We start from the raw sequence: 24,667 nt of genomic DNA, 5'->3' as shown, positions 1-24,667 counted from the left end.
TCTCTAGAATCACAGAGAATAAAGGCTGGGAGCATAGCCTTACTCTGGTTCACATATCATCACTGACAAGCAAATGGGTAGGGGACACCAAAGGAAACTGCTTTTTTCTTTCAGACACTGAGCCAAGTCCATACCCTAAGGCACAAGTCCCATGTTACTTTGTATTGTTAAAGTCACTCCCATGTTATATTCGTCATGGGAGTGACTTTAACAATAGATTTTATTTTGTCTTTGACAAAAACAACAAAATACATTAAAATGCCTTAAACACACACATATACAATCCTGCAAATCAGTTATTTTTTGTCTTACCTAAAAGAGCATTTTTAGATCATTTCAACATTTTGGGGATATTCGAAAAATCAAGTGGTGGTTTACAGTTGAAGTCTCATAGTGAGTGTATATGTGTGTGGATGTTATTACCCAGACCATAAATGAGATATAAATGAATAGAACTATTAACACAAAGAGATCAATATTCTGGCCCTCGCTGCATTATTATACAGCGCATCTTTGTATATCTGTATGTGAATTCTCATCTAGTCCTCAGCTGAATTTAATCCCTCAAGACCTGATATACAAACATAATGCCAAATAGAGAACTTCCCTTAAATTATTCAAATTCCCCATAAGTGATTTCCCACTCTTCCTGCAATGGAAAACATTTGATCATAAATTCAATTAAATCAGCCATCATCTTTGTGATGTTTGTCCAGCTAAATCCTTTAGTGACTAAACCAGTAAACATACCAGCTGTGTGTGTGTGTTTATGGCATGACTGTTGGGAAAGAATTGATTTGAAGTAAAGACGAAGGGTAGTTCTCATTTCTTAGGCCAGATTTTGACCACTTTACTGCAGCCAAGGTTTAAAAGATTAAACTCTTAGCGGGGACAAAATCATGTATATTCCTTAAATTCATTGGCTTTTATTCCCCAACTCAGGGCCAAGTTTTAATATATTGTTTCAGATCAAAACTGATAAGCTTTGGAGATGTTAGTAAAAGCGGTCAAACCACATCAACCATTTTTCTTCCTCTTTCTTTCACACCCTCTCCTCCCTTGTTGAAACAAAGGAAAAATGACTGTTGACATACTTTTAAGTTTCTCCAGGAAAATTCAATTATAGGACTACAGAACTATTTATGATTTCTCATATTTATGTCAGCTGAACAGGTAAAGCTTACTAGAGGCTTATAAATGTTGATTGTTTCTCATCTTTATCCTAAAGCCTTTCAGACAATAGATATAATCAACCACCTCCCCTCTTTTTCACCATATCTTTATTAATAGGATCATCATATCCTATTAATTTGGATGTAACTGAACCTTATTTATACGTTATCTTTACATATGTGTATATTCATGTGGCCTCTAGAGGGCAGCATGTTCGGGGTGGGGGGAAAGGTTAGAGGCCAGCTACTTATCTCCATAACATATGTGAGATAACCAACTGATTTTTTTTTTTTTTTCCCTTTAGCAAAGCAAGTAAGCTATCTCAAGTAGAAAAATCAGTGCTGCCCCATGGTTTGATTGGCTGCCCCATCTGCCATTTTGGGCATCTACTTGGATGGCCAACAATTTTTATGACTTGGCTCAGCTACCTTGGAGGTTACCTAATTAAGGATTATACCAGGTTCCATGCCTTTGCCTCCAAATGGAACTAAGCACATCATTATATTTATAAAGATGAATACAAATGGGATTTTTCCATTTATCTCTCATTTCTTGTCACCCTTGACTGAAGGTTAAATTGTACCCACAGTTCTAATTTTATTTGGCAGTCAAATCAGGCTTTACTCTCCTTTCTTAGAATTCAGCTACATGTCCCTTACGTTTAGGTTGTAATGCTGAAAGAATTCTAATGTCTCTTATTTTTTCCAAGGAAGTGAAACACATTTCCACGGGGACGTCTTCCACCCATCGTGATTTTAGGCTCTTTCTCCTACCAGCCGGCAAACCTTTGGAGTAATCCCTGACCTAGCCCTCTTCTCTATAGCTACATTCACTGATTTTCTCAATCCAATCTCTATTTTTCATCTGAAGAATAAATTCTCCCATTGTATAAACTACACAATTCTTCTTTAATTTTAGAAATTTCTGGAAGCTGCAGCAGATCTTTGAAAGATATAGAGCAGTACTGTCCAATAGATCTTTATGCATTGATAGGAATGTTTTATATCTGTACTGTCCGATATGGGGCCATTGAGTAACTTAAAATTGTGGTTAGTGCAATTGAGGAACTGAATTTTTATCTTATTTAATTTTAATTAATTTAAATTTAAATAGTCATCTGTGGCTTGTGGCTGCCAAATTGAACAGTGCAGAATAGAGCATAACTTCTGATCAGTTTATAACAAATGTTTTACCAGAATATATTGTGAGGGGGATTAGATTTTGCAGCTAAAAACCTACTGCCAAGGCTTTTATTCTCTCGCTTATTTCTTTCTCGTATAGCTATAGGCTTAAATCCAAATCCTCTGACTCTGACCAAGGATTTTCTCTCTGTGAGAACATCTGAGAGATTTTCAATTTTCAAATTCTTCAATTTTGTTGAATATTGAACATATCTCTTCTGGGTATCCAGAATGGAGTTTCAAAGCATGGCATTTGGACAGCACTGATTCTGGGGGCACTGGCCATTTTACCGTCTAAAGCTCTGTTACCTCTAGATCTGGTTTTTCCTAAATATAGAAATAAAACTTGAGAACGTGCTAAAATGTGTCAAACTGCATACAAGCTTGGCACAAGTTAGCATATTTCTTAAATTGGAATGTTCCCCCATATACATATGCAACAGTTATTTACACTGACTACAAAGAAAGCCTATGTTTGTTCCATCCACTCTAAAGTGACCTCAATATTCTTTTTAAATTTTCTTATAAGTTCCCAAGTAATCATTTTTTAAATGCTTCCATATTTTTACACATGATCAGCAAATGCATGTCTTAGTTTTCCACAGTATGCCGATATTGTTGGTTTTAAGACATGGCAGACTTTTTTTTAATGGTTTGTGTCATGCCACTAGCTTCTACCTCATGTTAGAGACATGACTGAAAACACCCTCCATATACCTGGCACATATAAGTAGTTGGACCCCAGATGATAATAAATATGCAGCTTTTTAATTCTATTCCTTTACCTTAGTTTTATTTCAGCTGAAAAGATAGAATTAGTGTTCAAGAAGATAAACAGCTCAGCAATTATGCCGATTTGGGGGACCTCTAAGCCCAAATGGATATGGAATGGCACCCTTCGTTTTAAATCATTTTCTATAAAGAGGCAAATGTAGAGTTAAAGGCAAGAATAAAGGAATGTGCAACCCAAAAGCTGTGCTCACTTTCAATAAAGACAGCCTCAGCGTATTGTATGCTCACCATCAAACCAGTCTTTATAGCACCCATGCCCCCAGATCCACAACCTCTTCACGTCATGAGAGAGGAAAGCAAGGATGATTGGTAGCCACATTATTCTTTAAGAGACCAGCCTCTTGGAAAAGGCTAGGCAGCCCCACACCACAGGGCACAAGAGAGCAGAATAGGAAGGGATCATGAAGTTCTTGTCAACACTCTGTTAGTAATGAGCTTTAAGACTGGACTCCTGTGCACAAAGCTAGTTCCCTGCCATTTTAAGACTTGGTCAGCTTCCTGTTAATGGACATGTGAGTTATCTGCAGGGAAGTCATTAGACTAAAGTCTCTCTAATGTAGTAACTATGCTGAGAACAGCCATTTGCAACCTCCAGAAGCACTTTAGACTATTTGATAATAGTGATGCAATCATGTGCAGGTTCATATAGGTACAGAGAGAGAAAATGAAGGGTAAAAGGCAAGAGCTTGGAACTAGGAGAAGAATGTAAGGTACCAGTTCTTAACTCTTCTCAAGTTGGAGCTCACTCTGCAGGTTCATTACTAAAAAATCACTCCTTAAATTGCACATTCTAATGTAGGAGGAAATGCTGTCTTTTGATGGAAATATATGAAATATTTTTTCTAAAAATTTAAAAAATTTCTTCTCTGATGGCTCTCATATTTGTAGCACACATTACATCACAGAGTAGGATAAATCATTTTCCAGGTCTTGAACCTCAAAATGAAAACAAGCACACCAAAAAAATGTTTTCTTCATACTAACCTTAGCATCAGCCCTGGCCACGTAAATAATTACAGTAATCCCTCTCCAAACACGCGTTGCAGTTACTCAGTATTTTAGTACATGTCAGCTTGATGTTCTACAGCTCTGAGGGCCCTGGTTCAGATGTTGGTGAGTCACTCTACTTCCTGGAGATCATTTGAACAGTAGGGTTGGGAAGAGGAAAGGAGGAATGAGGATGGTAGAGAAGCAGAAATGTTTTCACTTTGTTGTCTTGATAAATCTGAAATTGAGGTCAGCACCCTAGGGCTGCTAGGCAGAAGGAAATCAAGACATATAAGACAGGCCATATGGTGAGCCATAAAACAGGGAAGACATTGGGCATTTAGAAAGAGGACACATATATAGTCAGAGTAAGGGGGAGACTGGCAAAGAAGGCAGTACGCCTTGGTATGTAACATAGCAAAACACATTTACAAAATCTTAAAATAAGAGGCAGATCCTGCAACGTATCTAACAGGAAAACATTTCCATCTTAAGGTATGTAACATAATATTGAAAATATTTTTACTTAAGGTGCTCTTCGTTGTTTTATTTTAGTGAGCATTTAAAAATTATGAGATCTTTTTTGTATAAATTTACTCATAACTTTGATTCTCCTCTTTTTTCCATTAGTTGTAAGTCTCCCAATGAGGTGTTTCCTACCAAAGGAGTTTTAGGGATATACTCTGATTTGGGAAAGAATATTATAGTCTTAAAAGACTCCTTTTACTGCATTTAGTAGGGTCAGTTTAATTTTTTACATGCATAGAAGTGGTAGAGCAGCAGCAGTAATATTTATTATAAATATCAGCAGCTGCACTTGCTCATGGTACACATAGATGTGCCTATACCATGCTAAATGCTCTGTCCGCATTATCTCGTTTAATCCTGAAAATAGCTCTCAGATAGTTCTCTACATTTTCTGATAGTAACATTTCAGCTTATTTTAGAAAGTCTATTTCCCTGTCCTCAATTATATTGTAGTCTCAAGAGCAAATCTGTAAATATATCCCTCATTTGCCATTTTATTCACAGAAGGACTGAGGCTAGGATGAGGCAACTAAGGTACTCAGCTTGGGTTCAGAATTTAAGGTGATGCCCCCCCTCCAAAAAAAACATAGTAATCAAGATAAATTACATTTTAATGCAATATTTTAAAAAGCCAAAAGATAGCTTCAATGTTTTCTATGCTGTCCATCGAACAACCCTTCGTTAGCACCCGTTCCCCCAGATCCATAACCTCCTCCTTCCTAAACCCCAGTGCTGGTCAGGTTATAGAGAAATGGATGCATTTATTTACTGCTAATGGCATTGTAAACTGATAAACAATGTAGAAAACTTCATGGAAACGTTAAAAGCTGTAAAGATACTCATTTGTGGCACATTCAAGAAATATGATTTGGCATCATCTAAAAGTTCTGGGTGCTTGGGAATGCACAGATGAGGTTCCCATTCTCACGGGCTTTACCTTCTAGAGTATCCAGGAAAATAAACAAATAATAAAATAAGCAGTCTCAGAGAGTGATAAGTACATGAAGACATGGCAGTATGATTTCTTTTTAAAAAGAGGAATAGCATTGGAAAATTGTAAGCCATATGAAGGCTGGGATTTTGACTATGTTGTTTACCTTTATATCCTTTGTACCTATGACAGAGCCCATCACATAGTAGGTGCTCAAGAAATATGTGTTGAAGAATGAAGGTGGTAAGAGTGTAGTGAGTGTAAGGAGAGTGAGAGGAGATGAGATTGGAGACTGGAGGCAAAGGGGGTGAGGAAAGGCCTTGTAGGCTACAGTTGCGATATTACTTCCGATATAGGAAGCCTGGGGAATTAAGTTTATGACCTAGTAATCTGACTCTTTAGTGTTTCTCCCAAGAAAACAAATCAATGGAGTAAAAACCTAGTTGCCCAAAGATGCTCATTACTGTGTTGTATATTAAACTATTTAAAAAGACTTGGCACCAACTTAACCAAGATTAAGGGAATGGGGAAATATTTAGTATATCATGGTTCATGAACCCCAGTGGAATATTACACAACAATGTTAGGACAGTATTATGAAGACTTTGAAAACATAGGGAATGCTTCATATGTTCTCTGAGGAAAGCAGAATAAAAAATTTTATGCATACTAGCATATTAACTCTAAAATTGTCTGTGAACTGTGATCGAAATGTAATATAAGAGATAAAAATAGTTGTGTTAGGGTAACAGAATTTTGGGTGATTGTTTTTCTACTTTACAAAAATTATCTTTAGTATTATTGTCACATTATTTTAATAAAAATATGTTGCTAAATTAGTATAGAGTTTCTTTTTGGGGTTATGAAAGGATTTTGAAATGGATATTGGAATGGTTGAACAATATTGTGAATGCTGTTAATGCCACTGAATTGTACACTTGAACATGCTTAAAATGGCAAATTTTAGGTTACATATATTTTACCACAGTTTAAAAAAAACCCCAGATCTCTTCTATAATCATCATTATGGTTTAGCAGCCTCCAAGATGGCCCCCCAGTGGTCCCTGTCTTCTGGTCTTCACACCGTTGGGTAGTCCCTCCCACATTCTACTAGGATTGGTCTTGGTGACCAGTAGTACATGGCAGAAATGATGGCACATTATTTCCAAGGTTAGGTTCTAAAAGATTGAGGTTCCCATCTTAGCTGTCTCCCTATTTCTTGGTTCACTGACTCTGGGGAAGCTAGCTGCCATGTCATGTGAATAGTTCCTCCATCTGGGAGAGGGGCCCCCCTGGTGAGGAACTAAGGTCTCCTGCCAACAGCCATGTGAGGGAGCCACCTAGGAGTGGATTCACCAGGCCCAGTCAAGTTTCAAATGACTGTAGCCCTGGACGTCACCTTGACTGCAACCCTGTGAGAGACCTTGAGCCAGAACTACCCAGTACAGCTGTTTCAGGATTCCTGACCCCCAGAAACTAATATGACCTCAATATGGGCTTAAGTTTGACTTTTAGGAATTTAAAGAGAGCTTTTTAAATGCAGGTTTTGAAAGGAAATTTTATGTGGAAAAAATGTACACCGTGATAAAAATTACAAAGAAATAAAATGATGTGTTTGCTCAGACCTGTACACATAGAAGTAAACACCGAGTTGATAAAAAAATCATTTATCTGAATTATAGACTTATGAGATGTTTTTATTTTCTCTTATATGTTTCAGGATTTCTCTTATATGTTTCTAAATTCTCTAGAATGATCATGTCATACTTTTATGAGGAAAAAAAAGATATAAACAGAGCTTTAAGAACGATGATACAGAGAAGAGAGCATCTGCATCTGAAGCACATAACATGCTCTACCCTCATTTGCTGTGTGACTCTGGCTGTATGGCTTCTCCTCTCTGAGCCTCAGTTCCCTCATCTATAAGGAGGGATAATGATGTTCATCTCATAGCTGGGGATGCAGAATAAGGGAGACGACTTGTGAAAAGTCTCTAGCACACAGTAAATCCTCAATAGATGCTTCATCTCCTTTGTATACCTTCTCATAGTATTTAGAACAAGGGTGTCATTTGCTGGCTGATCATGTCCTTTGTGATAATCAAGGGAAATCAGATAGTTCAACAGGTAGTTGGTTCAGTGTGCAGCCTACAAGAAAGTCTGTGATGGGGAAGATAGGAGGCTCCTTTGTAGGAGCAGCAAGTATTAAAAGCTATTTGACTTTTCTTCCTAAAGATCCATCAGGCCCTTGTAGAGGACACCCAACTCTTCAGTCTTAATCCAAGTCTTGTTTTACACATAAACACACAGGCCAGTTCTTCTTGTATCATAATGAAATCATATATTTTCAAATTCCAGATGCAATGTCACAAGATAAAGAAGCTGAAATGATAGTCCACAGAAAATATATCTTTCATTTGCCCAGAACCAAACTTTAATAACCCATAAGCTCTGATCTAACTGAATTTTTGTTCATATTTATTTAAATGGGAGAACTGGTTTTGGTGATTTTCTCCAATCCTAACCATCTAATATCTTTAACCTACAAGACAACAATTCTTTTATTTATTTATTTATTTTTAAGGGGTAAGGAAACATTCTCCCTTCTGTATCAGCTCAGGATGCTAAACTGTGTGTTGTTTGCCTTAAAAAATAAACTTTCCTTTTTACATTTTTCTTGTTATCTTGGATCATGTCCAGTCTCTAAGGAAATAAACATGTGAAGAAAGAGTTCTGTGGAATGTTAACTGCACTGGTATTTTTCTTCCTTTTATCATGCCTCAAGATTTGCCAAAGTTGATATAAATTCACCATGCCTTCTTTAAAAAGCATAACAGCAAGGCATTCTTCCTGTAGGAGTCGGACTGTAAAAGGTGATTTCATTTTAGTCCATTTTGTTTAAGCCTGTAAAAAGCATTAAGTGAAAAATCTGATATATTTGTTAGGGCATTTATTGCATTACTAAGTTATATTTTCAGTTCTCAGTGAAAGGTTTATGAAGAGGTTTTGTTCAGAATTAAAGAATATTTTTTCTTCTCTTTTGGTGAAATAATATCACACAAAATTGTACCTTTTAGGAGCTATTCTTAGCATTGTTTACAGTCAAAGGACACACCCGTTCCATTATGGTGAAGCAGATATCACCTTCCAAAACCAGCCTCTGTTGATGAGATTTGTAACTTCTCTAGGGTTTCAGAGGCATGAAAGGCTGTGAAGTTACCATTTTCCATTAACTCAAGTCACCCTAATATTGATGCACCAGTAAGGTAAACTACTTTGCAGGAGTCTTTTAGAGTGAAAATGTTTTTCATATTGGACTAAATATTTGTAACTGATCCATCTTAAATGTAAAAATATAAGCCATTGCTAAACTTTAATGTGGATTGATTTCTTTTTTGATAGATGAAGATTTTAATTTAAATTCTTGACACAATCTTTTATCATCAAAAAATGAGTGTTGTCTTTTTCAGATGAAACAGTGCTATAATCAACCACTTTGAATTCAGGAAAATTGGATAATCGCTATTCTCTAAATAACATAAATATCAAAAACATCACAAGGGTAGAAAACTCATTAACAATTTACTCTGCTTCACTCTTGATTTACTAAAAATGTTTTGAAAACTTGTGAAATTATATGATCCTTTTAATTGATTTAAACAACTTATGGTAAGAAAAGGTCAATCTTTACAGCAATCCTGTGGAGGAGAGGGCTACTAATTTTATCCTGATCCGTATCCAGAAGTCAGAAAGTTTGAGTTGTTGATGTCCTTTAGTTAGCAATGGAATTCCATATGGGGGAAGGTCATGTCGTTAGGAAGGTCTAGTGTTTATGATTGGATATAACAATTAACAAAGTAACTGGGAAGTTGGAAATCAATTCTGTTGAATGCACATCCTTTGGGTTTTGAAGATGTTATACACTGATTTTGTTTTAAATATTCTGTAAGTTTTATCCTGATTACAAGGATTGTTATTTCTGTATTTTATTTATTTATTTTACTGAAATAAGATACATCATTTTTTACCATGTCCTTCAGTCAGAGGATTGAAAAGTAATTATTTTTGCCTCTTCTGCTGTTAACCACGTTATTAAAGTAAAATACTAAACAAAAATATAGAATCATATGATCACTAGTCAACAAAATCTAGGAACCTTTTCCAAAATATAGGTATAATGCCTGATAGGTTTGTGCTATTCCTATATACAAAAAATGTCAGTGATTGGCAGCTTGTAACAAATTTTAGAGAAATTTTTTTAAATTACATTATATAGTTGTGTAGAATTATAAGTGATTAGATTTATATAAGCTACTAAAAAACACAATTTTACAACTCAAAAAAATCACTGCTACTAGGTACTGGAGAAGAATTGAAAAGGAGATTAAAGTGGAGTCTCTGCAAAAACAATGTAGTGAACCAGTTAACTGTTTCTTTCCTATAAGCAAGTTGCATGCAAGCATGATCCACCTTTGTGGAAAATAAGTTTAAATACACAGGGCTTTTGTTGAAAAGAATATAACAAGAAGTTCACTTATATTAGCGTTTCTTTGTGAATATTTTATGTTAATATCTGCATCTATAGATTTATGAGATGTAAATATGAAAATCTATAGCTCCGTATTAGCACATGGAAAAGGCTAGTATAATTGCATAAGTTAGCCAATTTTTTAAAAGCCAGACCACTCTTCATTTGATTTCAGACTGAACTTAAACATTCAAAGACATGTCTTTTGGGGGGGGAGGGTAGAAAATTATAATAAATAAAATCAAAGCTAGGAAATTTGGGGTAAATATTATCTAGCTAAGCTCTGAAATCCAAAGCAAGAATTTAGTGTTTTCCTTTTTCTGCTCACCTTTTGGCAGTTTATAATACTCTTAAGAGTGTCAGTGCTAGCGTTTTCAAAAGCTCAATTCATTTACACCCTGCTGAGGGCTCTACAGCACTTTCTGTACTTTTCCACCAGATAGAGTTTTCTGCAAGGGCAACTATGTGTTGAGTAAGGGTTAGATCTGAAGGCAAGACCCAGCAGTGCAGATTAATATGTCTGGCTTTGGGGGTTATTCATCTTGTTCACATTAAGGCTGGACTCTCCCTGTTGTCTTTATTTAATATAGGGCACTGGAGGTATTAAAAAGAATATAGAAAGAATAGTCTCTATAACAATAGAGTTCAGAATTAAAGGAAGAGAGAGAAATACAGAAACATGTAAGGTATCTTTAAAAACAACTTTAAAGTAATCCAATAATCCCTTTACAAACTGAGTAACATACAGCTTTGTGTGTGTGTGTAATCTATGTGTGTATGTACACATATATACATACAGTAAATCTTTGGCATGACATGTAATGGGCACTAAAGAGTCAGAAATTTCTGTACGTTCCATTTTGTAAGTATGGCCCTTTGATTATCTGGATCAAATAAAATAATATGTGTGAAAACACTTTGTAGACTGTAGAACACTCTACAAGTAGCACTATGATATAGCATTTTAACAATCAAGTAAGCTGACCGTTATGGGAATGAGTGTCTTCCAGGGAGATTGTGTCATTAAACAGTTTAGCTAGAATAAATGAATGAGAGCTGAACAATTTTCTGTGCACAACAAAACACAACCTATTTATGGAAGCTAATATAAAAATGTTACCTGTTTACCTTGAGGGGAGGACTCTCATTAATTTTTTTTTTTTAACAGCAGTGTGTTGACAAAGAAAGTCTCAGTGTGAAACAACTCTGTCTTCATTATTAACATACCCAAGGGTCTTGCCTCTCATTTCATTGCACAGCCCAGCTCCTGGACTTGAGATTCACTGCACAGACCTAAATCTTTCCTTATATTAGTCTTTATTTTCCCCAGGAGTGTATTCCAGTGTCAGGGATTCCCTTCATCTTCTGCTTGACCAATTACTGGCCCCTCTTTGCAAAATAAATAAATTCAAGCCTGTTTTTTAAAAATAAGTCACTTTTTGAAAAATCAGAGTGGTTTTATGACTGCAGTCTTCCCTCTAAGTTAGAACTTCGACAAGAAGGTGATTAAATGCACATTTAGCTTTTCATATATATATATACAAGAGTGCTGTATCTGACAGTTCTTGTCGGTACAGTTGAGGAAACAGTCAGACTTGTTTTTATTGGTGGGTGGACTTCTTCACAAATCATTTTCAAGAGATCAATTGTTGTCTAACCCAGTGGCCAGTGCCCATGTTGGCATCCTTGGCACAGAGACAAAATGTGCACTGTCAAATAAAAGGACCCAGTCCATTTGTCTTTGCTCTGTGATGAGTGTGACAGTGAGTAAAGCATGAATATAGAGACCCTCCCCATCATTCACTCCAGGTCGCTCTATTTCCAACTCTGTGAGACAAAGCACACTCTTATGCTTCAGACATAGGCCCACAGTGTATGTCGTTTTTTCCCATCATAAATTGCAAGTGAGGAGTATTCTAGAACGTTTTGTTCTTTTTATTAATTTCCTTTTAAGCCTTTATATGGAAGTCAGTATCTCCATTGAATGCTTTAATAAGTAGATTGAACCTGCTACACCTCTACCCTTTATGTTCAGCTTTCATGAGCTAAAATATTAATAAATTGCAGCGAAGATTTTTATAGACATATTTAGAAGTCAACTCTTAGGAACAAAATGTAACTTGTTTTAGTTGTTCTGCAAGCAGATGTATCATCAGTTTTAGAGGGAGTCTTTTGGCACTACAACGTGAAAAAACAAACAAAAAAACCTTGCAGTCCTAGTTTATAAAGTAACTTTAAAAAGACAAGGATGAATTTCCTTCCCACTTCAAAAAAAAAAAAGTCACCCTCTGAGACATGTATACTTTGAAGATGTTCCTTAGGGACCAGAATTTAACCTTAAGATGTTTTTACCCCAAAATGATTGTTTACTTCATGTGTCGCAGGTAAAGTAAAACCTCTTGTAAGTATAAAAATTAATATAGTCAGTTCTCAATCAAAAATTCAGTCATTCAACAAATGCCATGTCCCCACTCTGTACCAGGAACCGTGCCTCATAGGAAATGCCCTTTTTGGCTTGCCATTGCCCAGTTCTTCCTCTTTCTCGTGCCACCATTTTCATCCTCTACTTTCAGTTTTCTCTACCCAACGTTGACAGTCTTCCTTAGTGTGGCAAAAGACTTTGGCTTTGCTTTGCTCTTTATTTTCAAGATGGCTTAGAAACTTAGGTGAGCTTTTAAAGCATTTAGTTGACAGGTTGAGTGAAGAGAAGTGAGAGGCACTGTTGGATCACTGCCTTGATGGCAGAGAGGGGAGCTGTGGTGGGTGAGCGATGGCAGGCCAGTGTGGCTCTGCTCACCCTCCCTGCCTCCAGTTCACACTCAGGTTCTTCCTAGGTCAGAGGACATGTAATGTTAGAGCTAGACAACCCTTAATGACCATATGTTCCATCTTCCTCATTTCTGAGGTACAAAAATCTGACCTGCACAAGGAATAAAGAAAATATCCTGCTCTATAGTCATGGTTTAAAGCTGTTTTTGCTATTCATGTTACATCCTTTCATATTTTTTTTTAAAAACTCAGGTAAAGTGTACGTGTGTGTGTGTGTGTTGCATAGATAAGGACTAGGAAAACGATGAAATTTGTTATGATTAGAATAGCAGAATACTATTATTTTCAACTGTATTAAAAGCATTTGTTTGAAAGTTACTCATAAGATTCTCTCCACAAACATACTCTGAATTCAGTAGAGATTGTTTCTCTTCATTTTCATACAGATGTATAATTTTTAAATTCCTTAAGGTTTTTCCCAGAGAGTTTCCACAAACAACAAACAACATCTTTTAAAAGCAATGACTATGGGGCTTCCCTGGTGGCGCAGTGGTTGAGAGTCCGCCTGCCGATGCAGGGGACACAGGATCGTGCCCCGGTCCGGGAAGATCCCACATGCTGCGGAGCGGCTGGGCCCGTGAGCCATGGCCACTGAGCCTGCGCGTCCAGAGCCTGTGCTCCGCAACGGGAGAGGCCACAACAGCTAGAGGCCCGCATACCGCAAAAAAAAAAAAAAATGAATATGGAATGAACATGACGGTTTCTGTCCCACGTACCCTTCCCCGTTTATGTGAACCTCCAGGAACGTAGAGCTGGCTGAACTCACTCTGTGAGCTGACAGGCACAGTTCTGACCGCCTGAGGCCGACCCCCACTTGGTAACCTGGCATCCAGCACTGAAATCCATAGGAGGGCCTCACCATTAGCAGTTGCATCTCCTCATTTGCTGGGACATCCCTTGAGGCTTCCCTGGGACACAGAAGTCCCAGTGACAGTCACTCACAGAGGGCCAGCCTCCACCCCTGATGTCTGAATGTTCCTTGTGAAAAACCTGCAACACCCCATCTCTCCAAACTGCTCCCTGTGCTGAATTTCCTTGACCAGTCCTCCTGCCCTTTCACATGTCTAGATGGCCTGATCTCCGTTCCTATTGATCAAGATGTAAAGCCATTTGAAAAAATTCTCTGGACCCCTTTCTTAACCTCTCCCACCCCCAGCCTCAGACAATCACTGATCACTTTTCTGTTTCTATAATTCTGTGTTTTTCAGAATGTCATCTAAATGAAAGTATATAGTGTGTAGCCTTTGGCTTCTTTCACTTAGGATAATGCATTTGAGAGTCATCTATAAAGTTAAGTGGTGAAGGAAGGAACATTAGCCTGAAATAACTTCAATTATCTAGTTTTTGAGACTTAATAGAGGTAACCTAAAAGAATTAGTTTTTAAAAAAGAGGCAAGACAACAACACCAATTTAGTGCTTATTCCAGGGAGAAAGACCTAAAAACTGTAAGTGTGGATGATTTTATAGTAACTAATTAGATTATAGAGATTATAAATATTTATCTGTAGGGGGAAAAACAGTCTCTTCTGCTACCGCTAAAAATCACCTAAAATGTTGGATAAAATACAGGCACATCCGTTCAAATGCATATGCATAGCTGAACCAAGAAGAAATTAACTGAAATTTCCAGGGGCCAAGAATGAAAAAAACAGAATGATAAGTAAGTGCTGAAGTTGCAGCTGCCCTTGAGGTATTGCTAAAACAGAAACGTGGAGCTGCTTGATGGTCAGGAATCAAGGCTTTGGGCCTGAGAAAGTTAGGAGGGCATAGGAATTGAGATTCCCCACAGAGAGTCAAGACCCTCAAAGCACTTCAGCCAGTAATGGGCTGGCTAAAAAAAAAAAAAAAAAAAATCTGCTTCCAGCAAAGAGAGACTTCAAGGACAATTGTTTGTGTTGCCCTTGGCTCTGAATGGGGATGAAAAAGACTCCCCTGAGAATTCTCCAAGTTTAGGTTTAAATTTACATAACTCACTTGGTCTCAGAAGCCAACAGAAAGAACTTGGAGTACATAGGTGTTGAGAGAGCTCCAGCGCTCCTAGCAGAAGCAAAAGAAAATCCCTATAGAGAAACATATTCTCAACCCAGGTGCTTCAAGACTCCCACAGATTATCAAAGCCAAGCATGAGCCCAAAATCCAGAATTATAAAATGTGAAAAAGTCATTGTGAGTGAGGGTCAGTAGCAAAAGCAACAAAACTGGACTCCTCCACCTCACCCAGAGCTTCAGCTATTGGGAATTATCAGACATAGAACAAAACTGTATTTAAAATATTGTACAGAAATAAAAGATCAAATTAAAAACTTGAACAGGAAACCATTAAAGTTGAAAATGAAAATTTGTCAGATTTTAAAAGAACTTATAAGAACAAAATGAATAATGAAAACAGCATATTAGATGCACCTGATTAGAGAGTTAGTTGAGTTAGAAGATGGCTCTGAAGTAATTAGAATGGAGAACAGAGAGACTAACAGATGGAAAATATGAAAGAACAAGTGAAGACATGGAAAATTTAATAAGATGGTATTACATTGGAGTTATAAAACGACGGAAGAGAGAGAATTGAGCAAAGGCAATATTCGGAAAGTAATGGCTGAGATCTTCTTCCAGAATTGATGAAAGACATGAAACCTCAAATTCAGGAAACACTATGAATACCAAGCAGGTTAAATCAAAAGAACCCCATACATCGCAAACTGCAGAACTCTGAGGTGGAAGAGAATAGCTAACAGGCAACAAGAAAAGCCTGTGTAATATCTTCTGAGTTAAGGGAAAATGCTTTGAACCTAAAATTATTTCTCCAGCTGACTATTATCCTGTATGAAAACAAAACTGAGAGAATTTGCCACCAAGCTCTTTAGTCATAGAAAGAACTTCTGAAGTTTGTATTTCAGATACAAAAAAAGTTATCTGGGAAGGAATGTCTGAAACATGAAAAGAAAGGTGATTAAATAAATGATAAACATGGGTAAATCTAAATAATAATAACCAAAACAGTGTTTAATCTGTGTCCTTATGTAGAAAGTAGAAATCAAATATTAGACAGTATAACATGATAGGACTAGTATCATCAGAATTCAAGTGTTCCTATGTTTTTTTATTGTTTGGCAGGAGGGTAAAGAGAAAGTGTAACTTTGAACTTTAAATAGTTAAAAAGTTAAGGAAACATACACTTGGAGAAATAAGGGTGAAGGTATATTCAAAATGTGGAAGTTTCTTCACATATCCTTGATGGTATTAAAAACACTAAACCAACTTACCCCCAAAGACGACTCCACTGGCTGCAGTTTGGGCAGTTGTGTGGTGTTCTTAGTCTTATATTTATTAAGTTTCTGCAGGGAAGTGGAAGTTATTGCCAGGAACACAGCATGACCTCTAAACAGACAAGTGAGCTATACAAATTCATTACTGTTTCACCAAGAAGGTCCATCAGAGGGCTTAGCTAGGACACAGGAGGATTGAATTAAAACCAGGAAAGCACATTACAAGAGTTCTGACCTAGGTGGGCTAAACCTGGGCGAACTTCCCTTCTGTTGCCTCATTATTGGATTTCAGATTTGCTGAGGCTTGCCAGTAGGATCATTTCACTTCCCGTTAATCCCAACCTCATATGCAAAGCACTGAGAATTTCAAATGTAGTGTATTGTAGTAGACTTCAGTTTCCTTACATCATCCTTTACATCACTTCTGTGTTCTATATACAAAAAGATTTATTTTTTATAGTCCTATTGAGTGTTTTTTTTAACCTAAATTAATATGGCACAAATTAATTGACCAACTTTTGTGAAGTCATACACAGGATAGTCCAACCAGTGTGACTTTAACAAATTTATAGAGGAACTTAAAAAGTGGGGCGTTACCACAAGGGTAAAAATATGTGAAGCAACTTACAACACTGCTTTTGTGGAGAAAAGGCATCAGGTTCTGGGTTGGCCAAGGGATGCACTGCCATCCAACCAGACTGTGAATGACTGGTTACGTCTTGTAAAACATGAAGTTTCCTGAAAAACTGTCAGCATGTTGCAGGTCTTGGGAGAGTTGTCTTAGCATTAATTGAAAATGGAATGAAATATGAATATGCAGTGAAGTTCATGAGGCAAAAGTGGAGTGGAGATTTTGAAAGCCAGCAACTTTTGTATATGGAGAAATATTGTCCTAAAATCCTGCTGCACTTCATAGATACCAGGAGCCATAGAAATACTGTTGAAGTCAATAAAGCTGGGCTACCTGATGTCTTAAGTTCCTTGGAAATAGAACTTTAGACAGGACCCCATTTATTGTGTATATTAGCCAACATGTAGACTTGGTGAATGATAAGTCTAATGAAGCTTTCACAGGAACATTGATAAGCAGTTTTATCAGACCTCAAGCTTAGCAGAATTGCAGGCTCTGTGTTTGTATTATGATCAGCCTGTTTGGAAACTTAGCAAAAGATTCTTGCTGTTCAGCATTTAAATTATGCTTATCATTTTGATCAACTGACCTTTCCTGAAACCATGCAGTATTGGGTTATAAGTCTTCTTCAAATCTATTCCCATTCCAGAATCTTATCATTATATAAGAAATTTAAAGAGATTGGGTGCCAAAATAGCCAGCACAATGCTTGTGTGTTCTTAATATCTTGCAGAATTAAAATCCCAGGAACTATCCTCTGTGGTTTGTCCCCTCAGTCATTTCAAACATTGATAGTAGGGCCTATATGGCTACTTGCCTGCTACTTTATGTCTGTATCTCCCATATTTAAAACAGTATACATCCGATTTGTGTAACCACAGATTTTGTTGGCTTTTGACCATGTCTTATGCTGATTTTTTCTTAATGTCCTTCTATAAATCTCATTTCGTGCTGTTATGAAAACCTCCATTTTGAAAATCACAAATCTCTGGTTGTAAAGTTCATGGGAAGTCCATATTGTACAGAAGCACGTATCTTTAATGTTGCCAGACAAAAGTGTCTTAAAATTAATTTAATGTTTGCACTTTAGGGAGCAACTTAAAAGAGAAGGCCTGAAAAAAGTGGGAGTGAGCATTAAGTATTTTTGGCAGAACATTGTGTTTGTCTCATGTTGGACATATGGAATATGCCCTTTAGTTTAGTCAGTATTTTTTTAATTGTAGACATGATTTGTTGTAGCTTAAATAATTCTGAATCAAAATTTCTGAAAATCCTTTAATTTTTTCCAGTTTTTATTGGAAGTTGTTTGCTGACTATTGCTGTTAGAAGTGTGAATTTTTTGCTTTTCTCCCAGTCTTTCTTACAAGAAGAGAAATTTGTTTCTGCTGACAAATTGAGCAGACATCTGATATTTTATATTCCTGTTGAAGTGTATATATTCCTGTTGAACTTAATATTTGTATACTTGATAATTTGTCTTATTATGTAATTGATAAATGGTGCTGTATGTTGATTCAATCATATATTTATATATATGATATAAATATCATATATTTATACTATCTGGATTGTATGATTATAGTTCTTTGAGAAATAATTTATCACTGTACACCACCTTGTAAAAACCTAGTGCTAGAGTTTAAACATCAAAATAAATATTGAAATACAAAAAGAAAAAGAAAAGAAAGAAAAAGAGTAACTAGTAAACACATGGAAATAGAATGTATAATTTCTAAAATAGAAGATGGAAAATGTTGAATTTTAAAAGTCAATCCAGAAGAGGGCAATGAAAGAGGAAAAAGATAAGGCAGGACAGAATAGGATGCAAGATTAAAATGGTAGCAGTAATTCCAAATATTAATATATCAGTAATCATGACATATAAATGGATTAAATTTTCTCCTTAGAAGACAAGGATTGTTTAATTGGATAAACATTAAACCCAGCTATGATATATTTATGAGACACCTTAAAGTTATGGATATGAAATATTAAAAGACAGTGACAAAAGGTACGCCAGGCAAATACTAAGCAAAAGAAAGCTGAGGTCATTAAATTAATAAGAAAAAAATGAACTTTAACCCAGAAAGCTTTATTAAAGAAGTTCACCACGGAAAGATTAAAGACTGAATTTACCAGGAAAAGTTAACAGCGCTAGACTGTTAAGCACTTAATTACCCAGCTTTACAATATATAAAACAAAACTTGGGGGAATTGTAAGGAAAGATTTTAAAATCTACTGTCAGAATGGGAAACTGAAAACAACCACAATCATTCTAACATTCTGATAAGGTGAACTTATGGCTTGGGATAAAACTTCCAAATAAGGTATCCCAGAAGTATCATGTCTCAGACCACTTAGATGGACTCAAAAAGTGGTTCTGGTAATGATGATTCTGATGTTGAAAATGCATGTGGAGAGTTGGAATAAAAACGGTTCTTGAAATACAAGTGAGGATATAGCAAACTTTCTAAATTAAAATTTTGTGTGATAATTCAGATGTTTATGTATAAACCAGATAGCACAAATAAGCATTTGATTATTTTATTGACTTTATTAACAAGTTTAGTCAGTTTGGGGGAGGGGAAATGTCTTCTTGGTAATTCCTTATATTTAGGTCTATATGTGTTAAATCTAAATGTGATCAACAATCGACTGCAAAAACAAATACAACTTTAAATATTTATAATTCTTCAAAATAGTGAAACCATGCTTCAAGGATGATTTATGGCTTGTTGGAGCTGGAAGGACTGCAGACATAATGTGTTTCATCACTCTTTAACAGAGTCAGGCCTAAAACTTAGATCTAGTCTCAGTCTGGCTGGCACTGTCGTTGTGTTTTATCAAAGCTGTATAAAATGGATACCAATGTGTTCACCATGGTTACATACAAACTGTATGTTCAATATAAGTGCAGTTTTTGCCATGAAGTCTACCTATCTCAAACTTTGCATTTGATATTTAGAAACATATTAATGAAAAAAATTTAATAGCAAAAGAGTCTTAGGAAGAGGAAGGAATAATTTGGATGGCCCTGGACCCTATTAAAAGAAAGAAAGAAGAAAAAAAAACCCAGAATTTTAAGAATTTAAAATTTAAAATTGTCTCTGTTTCCTGTAGACAAATTTCTCTTTGCCGGGTAGAGACATTTAAAACCAAGATACTGATCAGTTTTTTCAAAAACAGCATTACAGCAGCCAGACACTGAACCAATGGGTGAGACCTTCACCTATGAAGATTTAGGGAGAAGGTCTCTTAGATTGGATCTTTGGAGTAATATTTTTCTTTGCTCTTCTCCCTTTTTCTTCTTCTGCCCAAATTCATGACCTACTTTCCTCTTCCTCACTCCCAATCCATCCCCCTCGCCCCCCCACACCATAACAATTTTAAATCAATGCTAAAGAGTTGCTTGAGGAGGGGAAGGGAGAGAATTGTTGGTCACTAGAAAAGATGTTTATTGGCTCATGGCTTGTTTTGTAGCTTCAAGGCTTTTGAAAGAATACCCACTAGCAGGTGCAACTTTTCTTCACATTCTTCCGTCTGCTTAAGAGTCACTGTACTTACTTCATCTTGTAGAAACTCAGGAATCTGTGGGTAAAAGCCTTTAGCAATGACCTGAGAGCTTTGCACATGCAAAACCACATTAAGAGTAAACTGGTTCTGGGTGGGTTTGAATCTGCTCAACCTGCTAACTGAGCAAACCATTACCTTCTCTGACTTCCACTTCGCTCCCCCTGCTGTTAGACAGAAACAGAGTTATCTTGTCCGAATAGTAAATAGGAGAGTGTGTGAAAAGCGCCTAGGAGAGCGCTTGACACGTGTTCACCTACTCATAAATGGTAATCATTATTAGGAAGACTTTAATTATCATTTTTATGTTAACTATTTGGGTTTGATTGCCCTGAGCAGTGAAATAGAGATTCCATGGAAAACAAGGCTGGGCTGGACAGTGTGGTCTGCTACCCATTTGAAAGTAGTACCACATGAAAGATTTTACTCCTCTGCTTTTTTGGTAATCTTGAGACACATATCTCTCTGCTGTCGTTTTAAAGGTCATCTTGAATTGATTCAGTCCCATATGGTTTAAGCCTATCCCCTTTGTTAACCTGCATGTTAATATTATGATTAATATTTGAAAGGGTACTTATTCCAATAATTTTTTGTTCAATGTAAGAAAATGTAAATTCTTAAAGGAAAAAGTAACTTTAGTAACTAGAGAATTTAATAGTAGATTTATTTTAATTCTCCTGGTTATTTTGTATTAATTTTCCTGTAAATGTATCCAGATGTGTATGCAGTACCTATATTCTATGAACAAATTCTGGCAACTATTTGATAAATTATCTTCTGAAATTTTCTACCTTGGGACCTAATTCTATCCTGAAAATATCAATCCTTCGCTTATAGTAAAATATGTTACATCAATGAGGAAAGCGAGAGTAAAAGCTGGTTTACAGTTACGGATACTCTAGGAACTAATGTGAATTCTGCTGCTTTTTATTTTCAACAGGCAATTTAACTTGTTTTCTTGGCCAGGAATAAATAAATACTGAAAAATTAGGTGAGCCTTATATCTTACTTAGGGGATTTTCTTGTTTGTTCTGATTTCTCTCTTTTTTGCTTGTGTTTTCAGGCTCAGCTATGTGAATCATGCAGAGGATCTGGCCTCCAAACTCCTACAGTGTTCCCCAAAGAACAGACTGTCAGCACAGGCCGCCTTGAGCCACGAGTATTTTAGTGACCTGCCCCCACGGCTATGGGAACTGACTGATAGTGAGTATGACAAATTCAAAACATCCAGTCGAAGCAGGGACATGATTTTAGCATCTATGTGTAACACACATGTAGAGAGGTTCACATGTTTATATGTGCATCTCTCTAATATTACATATGCTTGTATATGCATTGCCTGTGTGTGGGTGTGGGTGTGGGTGTGTGTGTGTAGAGAGAGAGAGAGAGAATGGGGGGAGGGGGGTAGTGTGTGTATATATTTAGTGGAATCCTGCCATTCAATTGCTAGCTTACCAGACACAGGAAGAAAATGGATTCCTTTTTTGCTATCTCTGCTCTGCAGTCAGCAGCTGCATGTCTTTGTATTTGATTATGTGTGTGTCCAAAAAATGATATGAGCAGTCATAAAGGAAAAGGAAAATATGATTTACATATTTAGTGCCTTATGCGTATTATAGTATTTTTTAGCTGGCTGCAGTACACAGAGTAGGAATGATTCATTTCTCTATGATTCTCAGAGACAGCCTTGGTTGTAACAATAACCTTAAAAAGGGCTGCTATGCAGTGAGCTGACGAACAGAGTTGGCAATTGGCTAATGCGCTGAATTGACATGTAAGAACTGAGGACATGTAATTCATTTCAACTACAGATGCTCTTGGTATTCATACAGAGCTCTTCTCTGGATCTTTTAAAACAAAACACATTCCTGGGTGGGTTTTTGTTTTGTTTTTACGAAAGTGTTCATATTTACACAGCCTTTTTCAATTACATTTTAAATATTTGGGGGAGGATTTATGACTGGGAGGATCTCATCTTTCTTCCAAAGTGTGAAACAAAATTCTTGTGAAATTTTGCAAAACACTATTGCAGTAAGAACACTTTTGTTCAATGGTGATACATTCTTTCCAAATGCCAGTGAAAGATATTTCTCCTCATACTCTTTTCTTTTTGCCTTAAAAATTAATATACTGCATATATGGATGGATATTATATCATTTTTAATCCTTGTGTACACATCACTTACCATAGACATACATAAAATTTATTTCTTTATTCCCTTAGACTTTTTCCCCCCATGATAGCATTGGAGTCTCCTCGACAACAATAACCTTTTACTTTGGAACTAAGTCCCAAGTAACAACTCTTGGGTATTCCTACCCTAAATCTTTTCTGATACCTCATATTTAATTCTAATTACTTCTTTTTACTCTAAAGTAACTATAGATATATTAACCCACTACTCCCCCATGCTTTGAAATCTTCTTCAGTATTTCATATATTCTAAGCCCATATTTATCCCATATTCTGCACTACTTCCTTTCTGAAAGTCTACCCACTGACCATTACTACAGCTATCCCCATTAAAAAAAAATTAAAGATGAAATCCCTATAGAAAAATAATGAATTGGTAACACATCTTCCCATACTGAAAAAAAAAAAAAAATTGATGCCAGTGGACTCATTAGTTTATTGCTCGTCAGACTCAAACATATGGTTTGTTTTCCCATTCAGTATAACTTGCAACTTGATATCACTCCTCCTTGGTGACATCTCAATCCCATCTGACTTGATGATTGAGTTTAAGCCGGGATTTTGATGGTCTATGAATTCTGAATTCTGTAGTAGTACTTTTCTGTTAATATGGACTTATTACCCACTTGGCACTTAGTTTATCAGCCAGTGGTTAAATCCAGTTTCTATCAGTAAGTAAATGCCTACACATTATCACTCGGCAGCAGGCTGCCAATGGAGACAGCCTTGTCCCTGTCATTAACAAGCACAATGTATGCAGAACACCAGAGGGGAATTAAAACCACAAAAAATACCTCAGGGTGGTATTTTTAATATGAGAATTTAATTTGTAATTTCACAGATTAAGAATTTTGGCTGCATTAATCCCTTTATCAGCTCACAGCAGGCTATTTGCAGAAGCATAACCATAAGGCGATATTCATTGGCAGAAACACGTCTTTGCATAACGTTAAACATCAGGAGCAGTGAAACCTTTTGAAGGGGGGAGAATAAAGATGAAAAATCATTATATTTTTAAAGCAAGATTCTGCTAAACGCCTCCGGTAACAATTTTGAGTTACAGAAATGCTGTTTCTGTGTCTAGTAGATAATCATTATGAAGCATAAATCCAGTCGCAAGAAAGGACAATCCCAGTATTAAATACCACAGTCATTTCCATTTCGAACAACGTGGTAGTTCTTGTAAACATGTTTACACAACAAAGAATTCCTAGGCTTTGGAGACTTTGGGAACTAGTTCTTTTAAGTGAAATGACTGGTTTTGGTGACTCTGTTATCTAGGTTAATATTCTGCAGACTATATTTAAAAGTTCTTGAAATTCTTAAAATTAAATTTTACATTAGTGTGGAGTCTTGTAGAAGTTCACCACCTGGCAAATGGCAGCAGCAGCAGCAGTGCCAGTATCCTCATATGCTTCCTTTTCAAGGAGATTTGGAAAGAGATCCATCTGAAAAGAAGTGTTGCAGAACCAATAAATGGATTGTCTTATCAACCAAGTCATGGTTTCTATTAATCAGTTTTAGGAGCCTCACATTAATACATAGTCTATTCAGGATGCAATAACAAAATAACTTAGACCGGGGCTTAAACAACAAACATTTATTTCTCACAGTTCTGAAGGCTGGGAAGTCCAAGATCAAGGTGTCGGCAAAATCAAGTTTCCTGATGAGACAGCCACCTCCCTGTATCTTCACATGGCAGAGAGAGAGAAACAGTGACACCTCTCTCTCCCTCTTTATCTCTCTCTCTCTCTCTCTCTCTCTCATTTTTTTCATATAAAGCCACTAATTTCATCCTAAGGGCCTCACCTTCATGACTTCATCTAACCCTAAATACTACCCAAAGGCCTCATCTCCAAAAACTATCACATGGGGGGTTAAGGCTTCAGCATATGAATTTTGGAGGGACACAGTTAAGTCCATAGCAGTCACATTCTTAAAGATGGGTCATGGCATTTTTTTTTAAAGAACGTCCACAAAGGGAAAATCTTATGCAAGCAGAAAGCAAACCCAGGTAAAAGGAGAAGATTGTAACAAAAGTAAGTTCAAAGTGGGCTCCA

The 24,667-nt window shown here is 36.5% G+C and overlaps 1 protein-coding gene across 4 annotated transcripts in view; it reads left to right on the top strand.

Moving 5' to 3' along the window:
• CDK14 (cyclin dependent kinase 14) overlaps positions 1-24,667 on the top strand; it is a 609,384-nt gene that overhangs the window by 503,725 nt on the left and 80,992 nt on the right. For all 4 annotated transcript variants that reach the window (XM_029234436.1, XM_029234439.1, XM_029234435.1 and 1 more), the window contains one exon: positions 21,477-21,616. In XM_029234436.1, the coding sequence (XP_029090269.1) occupies positions 21,477-21,616 (140 nt within the window). The remainder of the gene's footprint in view (positions 1-21,476; positions 21,617-24,667) is intronic.

The sequence above is a fragment of the Monodon monoceros genome, unplaced genomic scaffold (assembly GCF_005190385.1).
Source record: "Monodon monoceros isolate NGI ecotype Baffin Bay Population unplaced genomic scaffold, NGI_Narwhal_1 Super_Scaffold_2, whole genome shotgun sequence".
Taxonomy (NCBI): Eukaryota; Metazoa; Chordata; class Mammalia; order Artiodactyla; family Monodontidae; genus Monodon; species Monodon monoceros.
The sequence above is the reverse complement of the archived record's forward strand: the minus strand, read 5'-3'. Positions and strand labels throughout refer to the sequence as shown.